This window comes from Peromyscus leucopus, chromosome 23 (assembly GCF_004664715.2).
Source record: "Peromyscus leucopus breed LL Stock chromosome 23, UCI_PerLeu_2.1, whole genome shotgun sequence".
NCBI classification, from domain to species: domain Eukaryota; kingdom Metazoa; phylum Chordata; class Mammalia; order Rodentia; family Cricetidae; genus Peromyscus; species Peromyscus leucopus.
Window position 1 is genome coordinate 33,632,988 of NC_051082.1, and position 14,766 is coordinate 33,647,753.

Sequence of the window (14,766 nt, forward strand, 5' to 3'; positions counted from 1 at the left end):
CTCTGTGCTTTCTAGACAAGGCTTCTTAGGTAAGATGGGCATGGATGGGCTTACACCACTGAGCCTCTGAAAGACTCAAACAAAAGGCGGGGCCGGGCCACAGGCAATGAAAGCCGAAAAGGCAAATAGCCTTCCTGGTACCTCTGCCCTCCCAGGTGTTTCATGTCCCTTTTCAGAAAAGTGAGAAGAGTCTTTTCTTATGTCACGTTTATCTTCTGGCTGTCTGGAGTTTAACCCTGGGGATGAAAGAAAATGCCTACGTCATTACCGAGAACAAGTCTGGGACCTTAATAAAAACAGCGGGCTGTGAGGGAATTGAGCGATCTCATTAAGAAACTGTGTCTTGTTTTCCTGTGAATATTTTTAGGGTTCACTATGGGAGCAACAAATGTCAAGGAAAAGCTGAAAGAAACAAGGAATGTTGGGAAGACTAGCAGGATGGGGAGAAGCCCAGCATCCTTTGCTCCGCCCCAAAGGCGAGCAGCATGTGATCACACCGTGTTCCGCATCCATAAAGGAGTCAAGGCGTTCTCCTTCTGCAGGAGACAAAACCTGCTGGTGACAGGTGGGGTGGATCGAATCATCAGGGTCTGGAATCCTTACCTGCCAGGGTAAGTTGTCTTTCCCCTAACGAGAGTACCAGTGAGGTAGGAAAGTAATGAAAATGTGACTGGGGATTCCCTAGGAGAATTGTCTGTCCAAAATTAATCTCTCCCACACAAAGCCTGGAACATTTCTGTTTCCAGCCTCTAAAAGTTCACTATAGGGGCTGCTGCAGAGATGGCTCAGTGGTTAATAGCATTGGCTACTTGTCCAGAGGACCCAGGTTCTATTCCCAGCACCCACATGATTGCTCAAAATCATCTATAACTCCAGTCCCATGGGATCCGACTCCCTCTTCTGGCCTTCACATACATGCACAGTACACAGATACACATGCAGGCAAAACATCCGTGTATACACACACACACACACACACACACACACACACACACACACACAATTTAAAACTTTTTCATTGTAACTAATGTGAAAAGTAAATCCCAGCAGGACATGGTGGGCATGACTGTAATGCCAGCACTTAGGAAGGTTAAGGCCAGCCTGGGCTACATAGAGAGACCACATCTCAAGCAAAACAAAACACATGTAAACACTTTACAACGACGCAAGGACCACGGGGTGTCACTCACCCGGATCTCAGTGTGACTCCCTCTTGTCTAGTGGCATCTTGCCTTCAAGGGACCATGATCAGCAGCAGAGTGGCCCGAGATTGCGAGATTGTGTGCAGCGAGTGTATGCTTAGCGTGGCCTCACAGCAGGGGCCCCAGCGGTCTCCTGAGGGCATGGGGTTTAGTCCCATCAGAACTCTACCCTGCCTGCGTTTTAACAGAATTAACCTAAGAGAACAAGTGTGATTGACACAAGGAAGCCAGGACTGCTCTGTAAGGGACTGGGTCCTGGGGAACCCAACAAAAAGCCAGGGAAGGTTCGGGGCTATCACCCCCTCAGTGGGATCACCCCCTCAGTGGGATCTTGTCACATGCTTTGGGCCGGGCGTGCGCGTCACACAGTAGACCCTTCTGAGCAAGCCTTCGGGGACACTTCAGGTTTTATTCACTTCAGTCTTGTCATAGGTGTGTGGTGTGTGCGCGCGTGTGTGTGTGTGTGTGTGTGTGTGTGTGTGTGTGTGTGTGTATGTTGCCGTGTCTATGTGAGAGCTTGTGCACGTGTGTGTGGTTGCCTGATTGTGCTGATTGGGATTTTTGTCAACTTGACATCAACTAGAGTCACTCGGGGGGAAAGAAACTCAGTGGAGAAGATACCTCCGTCAGCGATGGAGCGTGACCTGGGAGTTGTAAGCTGAAATAAAGCCTCTTCTCCCTGACTTTGCTTTTGATTGCAGTGTTTCTCGCAGCATCGGAACGCAAAGGCAGGGGTTTGCAGCCACCTTCTACCCCAGTCACTGCGGCAGAGTCTCTCAGTCGAACCCGGAGTTTGTTGTTACCCCTGGTCTAGCTCCTCGGGGTTAGGGTTAAACCACCTCGTCCTTTCAGGGGAATCCTCTGTCTCCGCCTTCTGAGTGCAGGAAGCACAAGCAGCCTGCCCCTCCCACCCCACATTTCTGGGGGTCTGAACTCCACCCCTCGCGCCCGCTGCTTGCCCAGCAAGCGCTTTCTCCACCGAGCCATGGAGAGAACGCTTTCTCTCCAGTTCCACCGTCTTGATTGTGTATTGAGACCCACTGTGTAGTGATGTCTGGAATCCATCTGTCGTCTTGGGCCTCAGTGACGGTCCTGAAGCCCCATAGGCAGGCCTGTCATTCCCCAGGGAATTGCTGAGGACTGGAGAGTGGGGAGGAGGGGACCCACTTGGTCTTTTGGTTCGGGTGAGCACGAATCACGTAGGCTATGCCCAGGTTCCTGTCTGGGCCACTTTCTTTGGCATCCATGGCACAGGTAATAGCCAGGGCTGTGAGGGACAGTGGGTATTGAATCTGATTATGTCTCTATGACTTCCCGGCTGGGAGGTTCTCCTAACCACCTGCAACGGACTCAATTTTCCCATGTATAATGGTGACAAGATTCTCACTCTCTAGGGTGATAATGAAGACTGAAAAAAGAAAAAAAACCAATAAAAAGACTCAGAGCAATGCAAGAGACGTAATAAAAACGAGAGGCAGTTTTCTGCCTGTTCCTGTTATGGCTAAAAGCAGGCATGTGCTCTCCCTTGGCCTCAGCCAGGCTTCTTTTCTCTCCATCTCTTGACCCTCCCGGAGTATCCAGCCATGACGTCCTGCAAGGGCGCTTTAGCACAGCTTTATATTGCAAAGCCGGGATTTTAACTCTGTTCACTCAGGCCTAGAGAAAGTGCCCGGGTGCCCCGGAGTCCACGGCAGCCCCGCCTCAGGCTCTTCCTTGCTTGTTGTTCCTTTTATACAACTATTGTTAGCAGCTGGAGAAGCGGAGCCCCAGGCTTCCTCTCACCCCAAGTTCTGTTGCTAAAGCTGCTTATTATTTTGCCTCCGTCCTTTTATTACACGAAATATATACTTGTGTAATATCAGAGGGAAGCAGAAGCCTCCTCCGGGCTGAATAGAACGGCCAGATCCAAGTTTTACATTAAAAAATAAAAAATAGGAACAGCAGATAGAATGGCTTTGTCTTCATGTGTTCTTTTCTTTCTAGAAAACCAACAGGTACGCTGAGAGGCCACATGGCTCCTGTGGTCTATGTACACGTATCTTCTGAAGAAAACAAAGTGTTTTCCATGTCTGCGGACAGCTCTGTCAAGGTCAGTCTCGCTCCTGTTCCCATGCGTGCACCTTTTAGGCGGATTTTATCCACTAGTTTGCTTGTGTGTTTATATATTTCTTTTTGAAATATGGTCTCCCACTGCAGCCCAGAATGGCCTGCAACTCCCACACAATCCTCCTGCCTCAGCCTCCCATCTCCATCTTTGGCGATGTGAGGAGCTCTGCCTTGACAAAGGCTCATGCAGGGTTCAGATGTGCGCATTTGCTTTAGGAGGGGTGTGTATATGTGTATGTATGTGTGTGTGTGTCTACATAAGTGTCTGCCTGTCTCTGTGTATATGTGTATGTGTGTGTATATATGAATGCATATGTGTGTGTGTTTGTGGGTGTGTCTGAGTCTGTGCACTAGCAGTTGATTGCTATGGAACTCTCCATGCTGGTGGTATGTAGCCCTTCCAGCATGGAGAACCCTGCCCTGCCTGCACATGGTCCAGATGGTCCTTGTCCCTATCATTTCCTCATATGTCTGGAAGATAGAGAAGCAGAGCTGAGAATTCTGCCCCTTGCCGTCAATGGCTGGCTCTTATTTCACAATACACACTGGGCACACACACCTTCCTGGACTGATACCCATGAGCCTCAGAACCTAAACACTTCCGATTTAGATGGAGGCAGTGGCCTCACGGTTTTGCTTTGTTTGTCTTGTCTACTGAACATCCTGTCTATGGCTGTCCCGTGACCTCCGTAGTGTGCTGGGTTTGTGACCTCTGTGGTGTGCTGGGTTTGTGACCTCTGTGGTGTGCTGGGTTTGTGACCTCTGCAGTGTGCTGGGTTTATGACCTCTGCAGTGTGCTGGGTTTGTGACCTCTGTAGTGTGCTGGGTTTGTGACCTCCGTAATGTGCTGGGTTTGTGACCTCTGTAGTGTGCTGGGTTTGTGACCTCCGTAGTGTGCTGGTTTTGTGACCTCTGTAGTGTGCTGGGTTTGTGACCTCTGTGGTGTGCTGGGTTTGTGACCTCTGTGGAGTGCTGGGTTTATGACCTCTGTAGTGTGCTGGGTTTGTGACCTCTGTAGTGTGCTGGGTTTGTGACCTCTGTGGTGTGCTGGGTTTGTGACCTCTGTGGTGTGCTGGGTTTATGACCTCTGTAGTGTGCTGGGTTTATGACCTCTGTAGTGTGCTGGTTTTGTGACCTCTGTAGTGTGCTGGTTTTGTGACCTCCGTAGTGTGCTGGGTTTGTGACCTCCGTAGTGTGCTGGGTTTGTGACCTCCGCAGTGTGCTGGGTTTGTGACCTCCGTAGTGTGCTGGGTTTGTGACCTCTGTGGTGTGCTGGGTTTATGACCTCTGCAGTGTGCTGGGTTTGTGACCTCCGCAGTGTGCTGGGTTTGTGACCTCCGTAGTGTGCTGGGTTTGTGACCTCTGTAGTGTGCTGGGTTTGTGACCTCCGTGGTGTGCTGGGTTTGTGACCTCTGTGGTGTGCTGGGTTTGTGACCTCTGTAGTGTGCTGGGTTTGTGACCTCCGTAGTGTGCTGGGTCTGTGACCTCCGCAGTGTGCTGGGTCTGTGACCTCCGTAGTGTGCTGGGTTTGTGACCTCTGTAGTGTGCTGGGTTTGTGACCTCCGTGGTGTGCTGGGTTTGTGACCTCTGTGGTGTGCTGGGTTTGTGATCTCTGCAGTGTGCTGGGTTTGTGACCTCTGTGGTGTGCTGGGTTTGTGACCTCCGTAGTGTGCTGGGTCTGTGATCTCTGCAGTGTGCTGGGTTGGTTTGTTGGTTTTTATGCAGAAACAGTCTGCCTGCCTCCTCCCTTCTTCCACCCTCACTCTTGCTTCTTCAGAGGGTGTGGCCAGGCTTCCCAATCCATCTGCCCACTTTACTGCCCGGTTGATGGCCACAGGGTGGGGATTTGGACTAAATTAGTAGGAGGTGAGAGATTCTGTCCAGAGAGAGAGAGAGAGAGAGAGAGAGAGAGAGAGAGAGAGAGAGAGAACTTCGTGACCTTGGGTTAGGCATTAGTTTCGAAGAAATGCCATCAAAAGTTCAAGAAACAAAAGAAAATAAATCAGGCTTTATCAAAATTAAAAACATCTGTGCTTCATAGGGCATCATTAATACGAGAAACAGATAACTTACATAAGAGAAGGGATACTGCAAACCATATGCCTGATAAGGAACTTGCATCGAGAATATAAAGCACTTTTAGTGCTTAGTAATAAAAGTCCTGATAGCCAGTTGAAACATTGGCAAAAGATTTGAATAGACATTTCCTCAAGAGTGGCCAATCACGGCATAACATGCTCAACATTATAGTCATGGGGAAATGAAAACCAAAACCACAATAAGATACTACTTCACACCCACAAGGATGGCTAAAAGTAAAAAACAAAATACCAGAGACTGATACGATATGCTGATGGGATGAGAAGAAATTGAAACCTCTACGTATTGGTATCAAAAAGTGCCATTTTTTAAAAAAAATCATCTTATCAGTTCTTGAGTGGTAAACAGTTAACGTGTGACTCAGAGCTTCCACCCCCAGGGATATGCCCAAGAGAACCTAAAAGCATGCAGTCCTCAAAAATGTACTTATCAATGCATAGAACAGCATGATTTATCATGGCTAAAAGGCAGATGTGACTCAAGTGCCCACCAACTAGTCAGTGGTAAAAATAAAATAAAAAGCAGTGTGTGTGAGCAAAAGAATCCCCGGTCTACATTATAACGTGGGCGAACCTTGGAGGCCTGATGTTGGATAAAAGTCACAGAAAGCCACATCTTGTCTTGCTTCCTCCGTTTGTATGAAAGCATCCAGAAGAAACCAGGGACTAAAGTGTGGACAGAGTACGGATTGGCTATGGGCATGCGGCTCCTGAGGGGCTGATGGGACACGCTGCCATCAGATAGTGAGTGATCACAGCTATGTAGCTCTGTGGCCATGCTGAAGCCCCCCAAATTGAACATTAGAAATGTGAAGTTTGTGATATGTGAGTTATATTTCAATAAAAAAAAAGTAATTAAGGGAGTGAGGCCAGAGAAGACTCAAGAGGGCCACCAAGATTTGGAATCTAAGCCGAAATGTGAGACCGGGAGCATGGCAAACGAGGGGCGTTAAGACCAGGAGCGAGACTTTGGATGTGTTGGGCAGGGTCAACCTGAGCTTCGGGGGTGTGGCGGGGCTGGTGGTACAAAATCAGGCGTTATTAGCGTTGAGATAGACTCTTCAACTCCAGGCTGGGAAAGATGACGGAAAGAGTTAAGAGTGAGCAGGGGAGGGGAAAAGTCCGCCAAAGACTGTGTGCGGGGCCTGTGATGTGCTAAGACTTCTCTGTGTGGGTCCAAGATGGCTCCCGGGCAGTGAGCATGGTCCGCCCTGCAGTGAGCATGCTCCGCCCTGCGGTGAGCATGGTCCGCCCTGCAGTGAGCATGCTCCGCCCTGCGGTGAGGTTGAAAGCGGTTCTATTTCTATACAACCAGGTGTGGAGAGGGCAGCCAGCACGGTAGCTGGGGCCCAAGCGCAAGCCATTCAATCCTCTGAGCAAACTTGAATGAAATGATGAGATTTAGGAACTCCACTGTTTGATTTACTTTGAAAATCGAATTCATCTAAAGGCTTCATCCAAAGTCACCGTGTGGAGGACTCCGAGTTTTTAATGAGTTTCTCCCCCCCCCCCCCTTTGAATCTTGCGGCTCTCGGATAATCATAATTTTGTATGTGGGGACATGACTTCCACCCTATTTTCTTCTCCCATCGCCTCTCCATGTTCTTCCAATCTCAACTCGTGATTACAAGATTAGCATCTCGCCCGCGATGAGTCAGGCATATTGAATAGCTTCCCAATGTGTGTTTAAAAATATATTGAAATCCCATCTTGGAAATATGGTGTGTAAGTTATTTCAGACAGTGCTATGCCTATCGGATAACAGCTAATCAAGTAGGAGACAAACCGCTCGATGCCTAGCAGGCCTGAGCAGAGAGTCTTCCGTCTTTGAATTATTTTTCAGCCCAAATATTTTACTCCTCCAAATCATGGGGACATACAAACATTTCAGGAGGCTGCTGTCTTCTGGCATTCTCTAACGGGGAATACAGTGACAGATCTAGATTGCCTTTTTCACTTGGTAGTCTATAAATGTGACGCTACAAGCCACAGACAGGGCTGTCTTTTATCAACTGGCATTAGAATTTGGGGAAAGTTATTTTTTTTTCTAGGGAAGACAGCGTGGCGTGCTAGCTGGCATAACATGGGAACCTCTCTTAAGCACATGCCAGGTTTTCTCTAGGCTAAGACAATAGGTTTATTTCTGTCCATGTTAACCCAGCACCTCTGTGAGTGTGTGCTCCCATCCAAGGGCTGGTGCCTCTCCAGTCCGAGGCCCCACCCTCTTCATCCAAGGCCAAGAGGCAGGCAAAGAGGACGCTGCTGCCCCCTTCCAACTCCAGCCACCTCTTCTTACAGTCCGTGCCAAGTTCACGGCCATGATGGGTGAATGGGAAGTGGTGCACACCTTAATTGGTGGCCCTCTTCCCAGCAACAATCCCTGCAAATGGATGAGAAGATGTGGATTCAGGAGAGGGTGACAGAAAGCTTTGGAGACACGCAATCCTGAGTTTAAACTCGGAAGCCACACAAGCCAGATGACCTGGGTGGATCACTCAATCCCAAATGGAGTTAATTCTGGAGTGTTTTACTCCTTCCCGATATGGGAGAAAGACCCACCTTGCAGAGTAAGTGACCTTGCTAGAGGCAGTGGATACACCGGGCTCGCCGCACGGTGGTGCTGCTAGGTGAGGCTGATTTCAGCCCAAGAGACGTGGGTGAAATTCAGTCGGGTGAGTGCCCCAGAAGCCTTGCTGGCCACAGAAAGAAAGTCACTGGGTGAACTGGTGAGCAGCTGGCTTCAGAAGTGGGCCTCTGCCCAAGCCTCTCACTTCTGCTTCTCAGTGGATGTTGACCTCCCCTGAGCTCCTGCTGTGGAGAGCTGTTCTCCTTCACGTCCCCTGTGTGTGTGTGACAGGGAATTTGATGCCAATTTGATGACTCAGTCTGAACTTCTATGTAACTAGTGCCTCCCCTCCTTTCCTTCCCGGGTCTCAGGCACCAACTCATCCTACCTGAGATGAATTCCCAGAGTCCAGAATTTCCTGTGTTCCTCTCGGGAACCTTGTGCATTAGTCCATTTCCTGGTGCTGTAACAAAATACCTGAGACAAATCAATTTACAAAGGGGCCCAGGTTCATTTGGGTCACGGTTCTAAGGCTAGGAAATCCAAGAGGGTGACCCTGGCATCTCATTGGGGTCTTCTTGCTTCGTCACTACAGGGAGGGGCATCGCATGGTCAGGCAGGACAAATGTGCTCGCTTAGGTCTCTCTTCTTCCTGGCTTTTCAATACATTTTTAGGTGCCCACCCGGGAGCCCATGGTCTCACACATTCCAGGTGGGCACCACCAAGCTACCCCTACCTCTCTCTTTCTCTCCTTATGGAGCCACGAACTCCACCATGGGAGCCCTATCCTCATGACCTCACCGAACCCCAGTTGCCTACCTTTAGACACCATTGACATATAAACTGAGGGGCTGAGCTTGCAACAGAGACTTTCAGAAGCACGTTCAAATCATGGCACCTCACAGCAGGAAGTGAGAAGAAATGGGGGAGAAAAAGTTCTTCCCACAACAGGGGAGCTGATAATGACTGTGCGGGTCAACCTTCCACCCAGCAAAATGAGCGTGCGCCAACGGATTGGCCGCAGAGAGAGGGGAGGGGCTGACCCTCATGCAAGCCACTCTTGGGGCCGCCCTTTCCACAGGGAGTCAACACCGGGGCCCCATGCTGGCTTCACAGGAGGCACAGCGCCACAGGCATCCAGGGACGGGCTGGATCCAGGGAGGGCCCGTATGCTAACAGCTCAGACTGTGGAACACATGGAAAGTAAGCCGAGTGTAAATTGAAAGGACTGGAGCGCAGCTTAAGAGACCAGGACTTCAGACGGCTGGTGTCTGGCAGCTGAGCCAAGGAGAAGACACTGCTCTGCCCAGTGTCTGCTCATGAGCTCACTCTTGTTAGAGTTTCCTGTCTTGGCTACTTCTTAGCCTGTAAATTCTGAACTTCTCTTGGAGTCAACCGATAACCTCTGCCTCCCGAAGTCTGTAAGAGAGCGCTAGTTTGGGGCTGCAGAGACGGCTCAGTGGTTAAGAACATGTATTCTTCACACAGAGGACCTGAGTTCAATTCCCAGCACCCCCATCAGGCAGCTTACAACTGCTTGTAACTCCATTCCAGGGGATGCCTCTAACCTCAGTTACATGCACATACACAGACTTAACACATGTCCATGAAAATAACCAATAAAGAGAGATCAAGAGCACTAGTTTGAGAGGCTGTACAGTAGTTTGGGTCAATGACCTGAGTATTAGAGGTTTAGTCGCCAGCACGGAACGAGGGGGAGGTGGTGGAACCTCTAAGAAGCCTCATGGGAGCTCTTCAGGTTGTTGCGAGCATGGTCTGGAAGGGGATGGGGAGACCCTGTCCCCTACTTGTTCTCTTGCTACCTGGCCATAGGGTGAGCAGTTCTGTGTGCCACCCCCCTGTCCCATGCCCCTGCCAAGGAGGCGCTGCTCTGCCACAGGCCTAAAAGCAGCAAGGCCACCAAGACTGTGGCTTGGATCCTCTGGAGCTATGAGTCAAAAGAGACCTTCCTCTCTCTACGTTTAGTTTTGAAGGCATTCATATGGTGATAGAAAGCTGACTCACATGAGTAGCCATAACAATGTACCAGAGACAGAAGGGGATAAATAACAGAAATGTACTGGCTTATAGTCCAGAGGCTAAGAGCCCGAGACCAAGGTGTCGGGTGGGTTGGGTCCTTTGGAGGGCTGTGAGGGTGGGTTGGACCCAGGCCCTGCCTACCTCCTGGTAGTCTTCTGGCAATCGTGGTGTTCTTTGGTTGCAGATCCACCGCCCCGACCTCTACCATCATCTCCATGTGCCGTCTTCCCGCTGTACATCTCTCCCTAACTCTCCTCTTCCTGCAAAGTCCCCCATGGTGTAGGAGTCCAGCCTGCTCCAGGACGGCCTCATCTTCATTCACTGCTTCTGTCTCGCGACAACCCCATTTCCAAATGGATCCCCATCCTGAGGCACCGGGGTTAGTTACCGTTTGAAGGGAGGGTAGCAATTCACCCGGGACACAAAGTGAAGGAAACCAGGACTCAAAGTAGCTGACACATGGTGGGTGCGGTGTCAGCACGTGGGGCAGCCAGCCCCCGTGACAGTCATGGTCTCCCCAGTTTGGGGCTTGGCCCCTGCTGCTCCTCTTAGCTCCTGCAGCCCTCACCAGGTCGCAGTCTGCTAATAGAACGCCAGAGCTACGGCGTGGCTTACAAGCCTGACGGTGATTGACAGCGGGGTTATTCTACGCATGTTGTACCGTTACTGTATTTTACCCACTTCTCTAAGCACTCTTGTCTTTAATCAGTTTTCTGACTTCTCCAAGCAGCACTATGAAGTAGGCAGTGTTGTCTCTCTGTTTTGCGAACGGCACTGAGGGAAAGAGCTGGGAGGAAACTGTGTGAGGCCGCCCAGGTGTCAGGTGGAACTCCAGGGAGATGGGCACTGGGTTGTTACGTCCTCCAACAACAGCCACACAGGAGTCTGTTCCCCGTGTCCTCCCAATATCTGCCCGATGACTTGGTTGGTGGTGTATTCTTGTATTAAGAACTGGGAACAGGGGGCTGGAGTGGACCTGGGTTCAGTTCTCAGCACCCACATCGCAGCTCACAGCTGTCTGTAACTCCCAGTCCAGCGTGCCTGACATCTTCATGCAGGCCAAACGCCAATGCACATAAAAACAAAAAACAAACAAAAAAAAACTAGAAACAGGTTTGATTATCAAGGTTCCACTAATCAGATCCATGTCATCAGCTCCACATGGGAGCTGGGTCCAGGGAGAAGGGGGCGACTGGGCATTTCCTTGTGGGAAGAATAGAGCCTAGCGACTCGTGGTCACAATTGTCCCTTCTCTCTGGTCACCTTTCATACTCCCATGATTGAGGGGACCAGGCCTTGCTGTCTCCTTCACCAAAATGATGGGGGAAGGACTCCTTTCAGCATTTCGACTTCTGGCAGGGGTGGACATAGAGTTTAGACTTGGCCAAGTCAAGCCAGACCCCACATCAGGCAACAGCTGAGGAAGAACAACAAATGGACAAAACGTTATGACTACCTGAGTGTGTGACCCACACAGGCTTTAGAGTCGGAGACCAGCCTGGGCTACGTAGGGGATCTATCTAAAGGGACAAGAAGAAGGAAAAGCAAAGCCTCTTACTTTTCCCCCATTCCCTCCACAGATCTGGGATCTGGAGACCCACGGCTGCTGCTTTACAGCCTCTTCCAAAGCCAGTGGCCTCAAGGGCGAACTGGCAGCCTGCCTCTACCTCGCTGGACCTAGAGCCCTGTGTGTGGCCACAGATGCCCTGGCTTTTCTTCACCTGAAAGTAGGGTACGGACGGGGCTATCTGTCTGAGTTTTGTGTGCAGAATGTTCCAGAGGGTGCTAGAGAATTCCAGTCAATGTTCTACTCAGGGCTCTGCCCTTCATGTCCCACGCTCTGAAACTGCATCCCCGGGCCTTCAGCTTATATTTGATGAGGACCTTTTAACATTCCCGCTAGCAACACAGGAGCAACCTGAGCTTTCCAGAATTGACTTCACCTTGGGCCTGTCCCATCCACCGGCCTTAAGCCTGTGGTACTTAAAGATTCATTATATGGGAGCAGAAGCCAGATCCAAAGGCAGAAGCTGAGCAAAGATCTGGGGGTCTGGCATTCCCACAGGGCCACCGCTTCTGCCCTGCCCCACGTCTTAGAACCCCTATCCATACAAGCTAGCCATACACGGAGCACACACGCCCAGTGACAAGACAGAGCTGGAACGGGGACCTCCGAGGATTCTCTTCCCCAGTGCCGGGGCCTGTCATGCCTTGAGAGTGGAGTCTCTTCGATCCCACGTGTGTTCTAGATTCCTTGAGACCCCCACACCCTACTCCAGCCCCCAGCTATGACACCATTGCCTCCTTGACAAAGAATCTGTGGTCCCCTGCCTTCTCTTCCACCTCTGCCCTGCCTGGGCTGTCCCTGGCTGGTCTTACCCTCGGAGAGGACACCGCACACTGACATCCGCTGGCTCCAGGTCCTTGCCCGACTCTGCCCGGCCCGAACTAAGCCTTTCTGCTGTCACAGTAGCATCCGGTGTACAGGGGTCATCTAGTCCAAACCTTTGTAGATGAGTAATTAGGGAGCCAGGAGCTGGGAAGGGATCGCCAGGGTGCATGGGAGCCAGGAGCAAAAGAGAGACATCCTACCTCTGGGGGAGGGCAGGCTTCTGGCTTCTCTGGGCACCCACCCCCTGCTGAAATGAATCGAAGGGGAGAGGGAGCTGTGCATTAAAAAACAAAACAAGAAAAAAGCACAGGAAATGCATATAGACGTTGAGACACACAAGTTGACTCACACAGAAATCCCCTAGAAACAACAACAACAACAAAAAAATTGGAAACTATAAAATATAAGCAAAAGGCCTGTAGGGTAGGAAGAAAGAAAGAAAAGAAAAATGCCCAGACAAAGCATTATGAGACAAAGAACCTCCGCAGATGCCATTGAGTGGGTTTTGTGTCGGCCATCTTTTGCTGGCCGTGGATGGGGCCCGCCCAGCCCTAAGAGTGGTTCATATACCAAGTGAAACTCCCTTAGAGAAAACTAGGTTGTCAATAGGAGAGAGCTTCTGGGTTAGGGATGTGGGCTTGTGTCCACCTCCACCCTCAGCACTGGGATCCTGTCAGGCCCAGATCTGTGCAGGTCCTGTGCATGCTACCCCGTCTGTGAGTTCACGTGTGCGTCAGTCCTGATGTGCTTAGAAGGCCGTGTTTCCTGGGTGTTCTCCATCCTCTCTGGCTCTTACACTCTTTCTGCCTCCTCTTCCACGGGGTTCCTTGAGCTGTGAGGGGAGGGGTTTGATGGAGACTTCCCACTGAGGGGTGATCCAAGGCCTCTCACTCTCTGCACACGGTCCAGCTGTGGCCCCTGCACTGACTCCCGTCTGCTGCAGGAACAAGCTTCTGATCTATGAGCATTGCAGCATGTTTAGGAGACATTCTGTTGCTATGGTCCTTTAGCAGGACAGTGGTAATTTCCCCCCAGGTCCCTAGTCTCAGTTTCCTGGCCACCGAGCAGGGTCGGAGATGGGTTCCAACTCACGGAACGTTTTGTGTCTTTAGGGGATTTCTGTGTCTACATACGTATGTGTTTTTTGTGCTTTGTCTTTGTGGCTCTCTGTTTTTCTGTTTGTTTGCTTGCTTTGTCCTACTCAAGTTTGATTTTAGTTTTGTCCCATTCAAATTTGTTTGTTTATTTTTTTAGATGCCTGTTTGTTTTCTAATGAGAGAGTTGGAAAGGATGTGGATTTGGGTGGGTGGGGAGGTGGGAGGAGGTGGGAGGAGGTGGGAGGAGGTGGGAGGAGGTGGAGAGGAGGTGGAGAGGAGATGGGGAGGAGGTGGGGAGGAGATGGGGAGGAGGTGGAGAGGAGATGGGGAGGAGGTAGGGGAGGAGGTGGAGGTGGGAGGAGGTGGGGGAGGAGGTGGGGAGGAGGTGGGGGAGGAGGTGGGAGGAGGTGGGAGGAGATGGGGAGGAGAGATGGGGAGGAGGTGGGGAGGAGGTGGGGGAGGAGGTAGGGAGGAGGTGGGAGGAGGTGGGAGGAGGTGGAGAGGAGGTGGGGAGGAGGTAGGGAGGAGGTGGGAGGAGGTGGGAGGAGGTGGAGAGGAGGTGGGGAGGAGGTGGGAGGAGGTGGGAGGAGGTGGAGAGGAGGTGGGGAGGAGGTGGGGAGGAGGTGGGGAGGAGATGGGGAGGAGGTGGGAGGAGGTGGGGAGGAGGTGGGGAGGAGGTGGGGAGGAGATGGGGAGGAGGTGGGAGGAGGTAGGAGGAGGTGGGAGGAGATGGGGAGGAGATGGGGAGGAGATGGGGAGGAGGTGGAGAGGAGATGGGAGGAGGTGGGAGACGGTGGGGAAGAGCTGGGGGGGAGCTGGGCCAGGGGAACCAAAATATTTTGTATAAAAAAACAAACAAACCAAGGGGCTGGAGAGATGGTTCAAGAGTTCAGAGCACCGGCTGCTCTTGCAGAGGACCTGGGTTAAGTTTCCAGCACCTACATGGTGACTGACAGCCATCTATAACTCCAGTTCCAGGGGATCTTCTTCTGACGTCTGCAAACATGAGGCGCCTGTGTGGTGTACATACATACATACATACATACATGCAGCCAAAACACGCATACACATTTAATTAATTAGTAGTTAATTAATTTAAAACAAAGCCTCAGACAAGAGGAAATGAACTCCCTGATACCCATTCCCACAGCCCACAAGGAAGCATCCTCCATGCCCTAAGAGGCCCAGAGGCTATGGAACAGGCCACGCCCTTCTGTGGGAAAGGAGTTGCCCCCTGCCCTGCCAGCATGAGTGGTGGGGTGC

The 14,766-nt window shown here is 51.1% G+C and overlaps 1 protein-coding gene across 1 annotated transcript in view; it reads left to right on the forward strand.

Moving 5' to 3' along the window:
- The first annotated feature begins 377 nt into the window (after positions 1 to 377).
- The window catches only part of LOC114699154 (WD repeat-containing protein 49-like), a 48,924-nt gene continuing 34,535 nt past the window's right edge, over positions 378 to 14,766 (forward strand). The window contains exons 1-3 of the mRNA XM_028878077.2: positions 378 to 611; positions 3,186 to 3,291; positions 11,595 to 11,746. Of these exons, the coding sequence (XP_028733910.2) occupies positions 439 to 611; positions 3,186 to 3,291; positions 11,595 to 11,746 (431 nt within the window). The 5' untranslated portion in view covers positions 378 to 438. The remainder of the gene's footprint in view (positions 612 to 3,185; positions 3,292 to 11,594; positions 11,747 to 14,766) is intronic.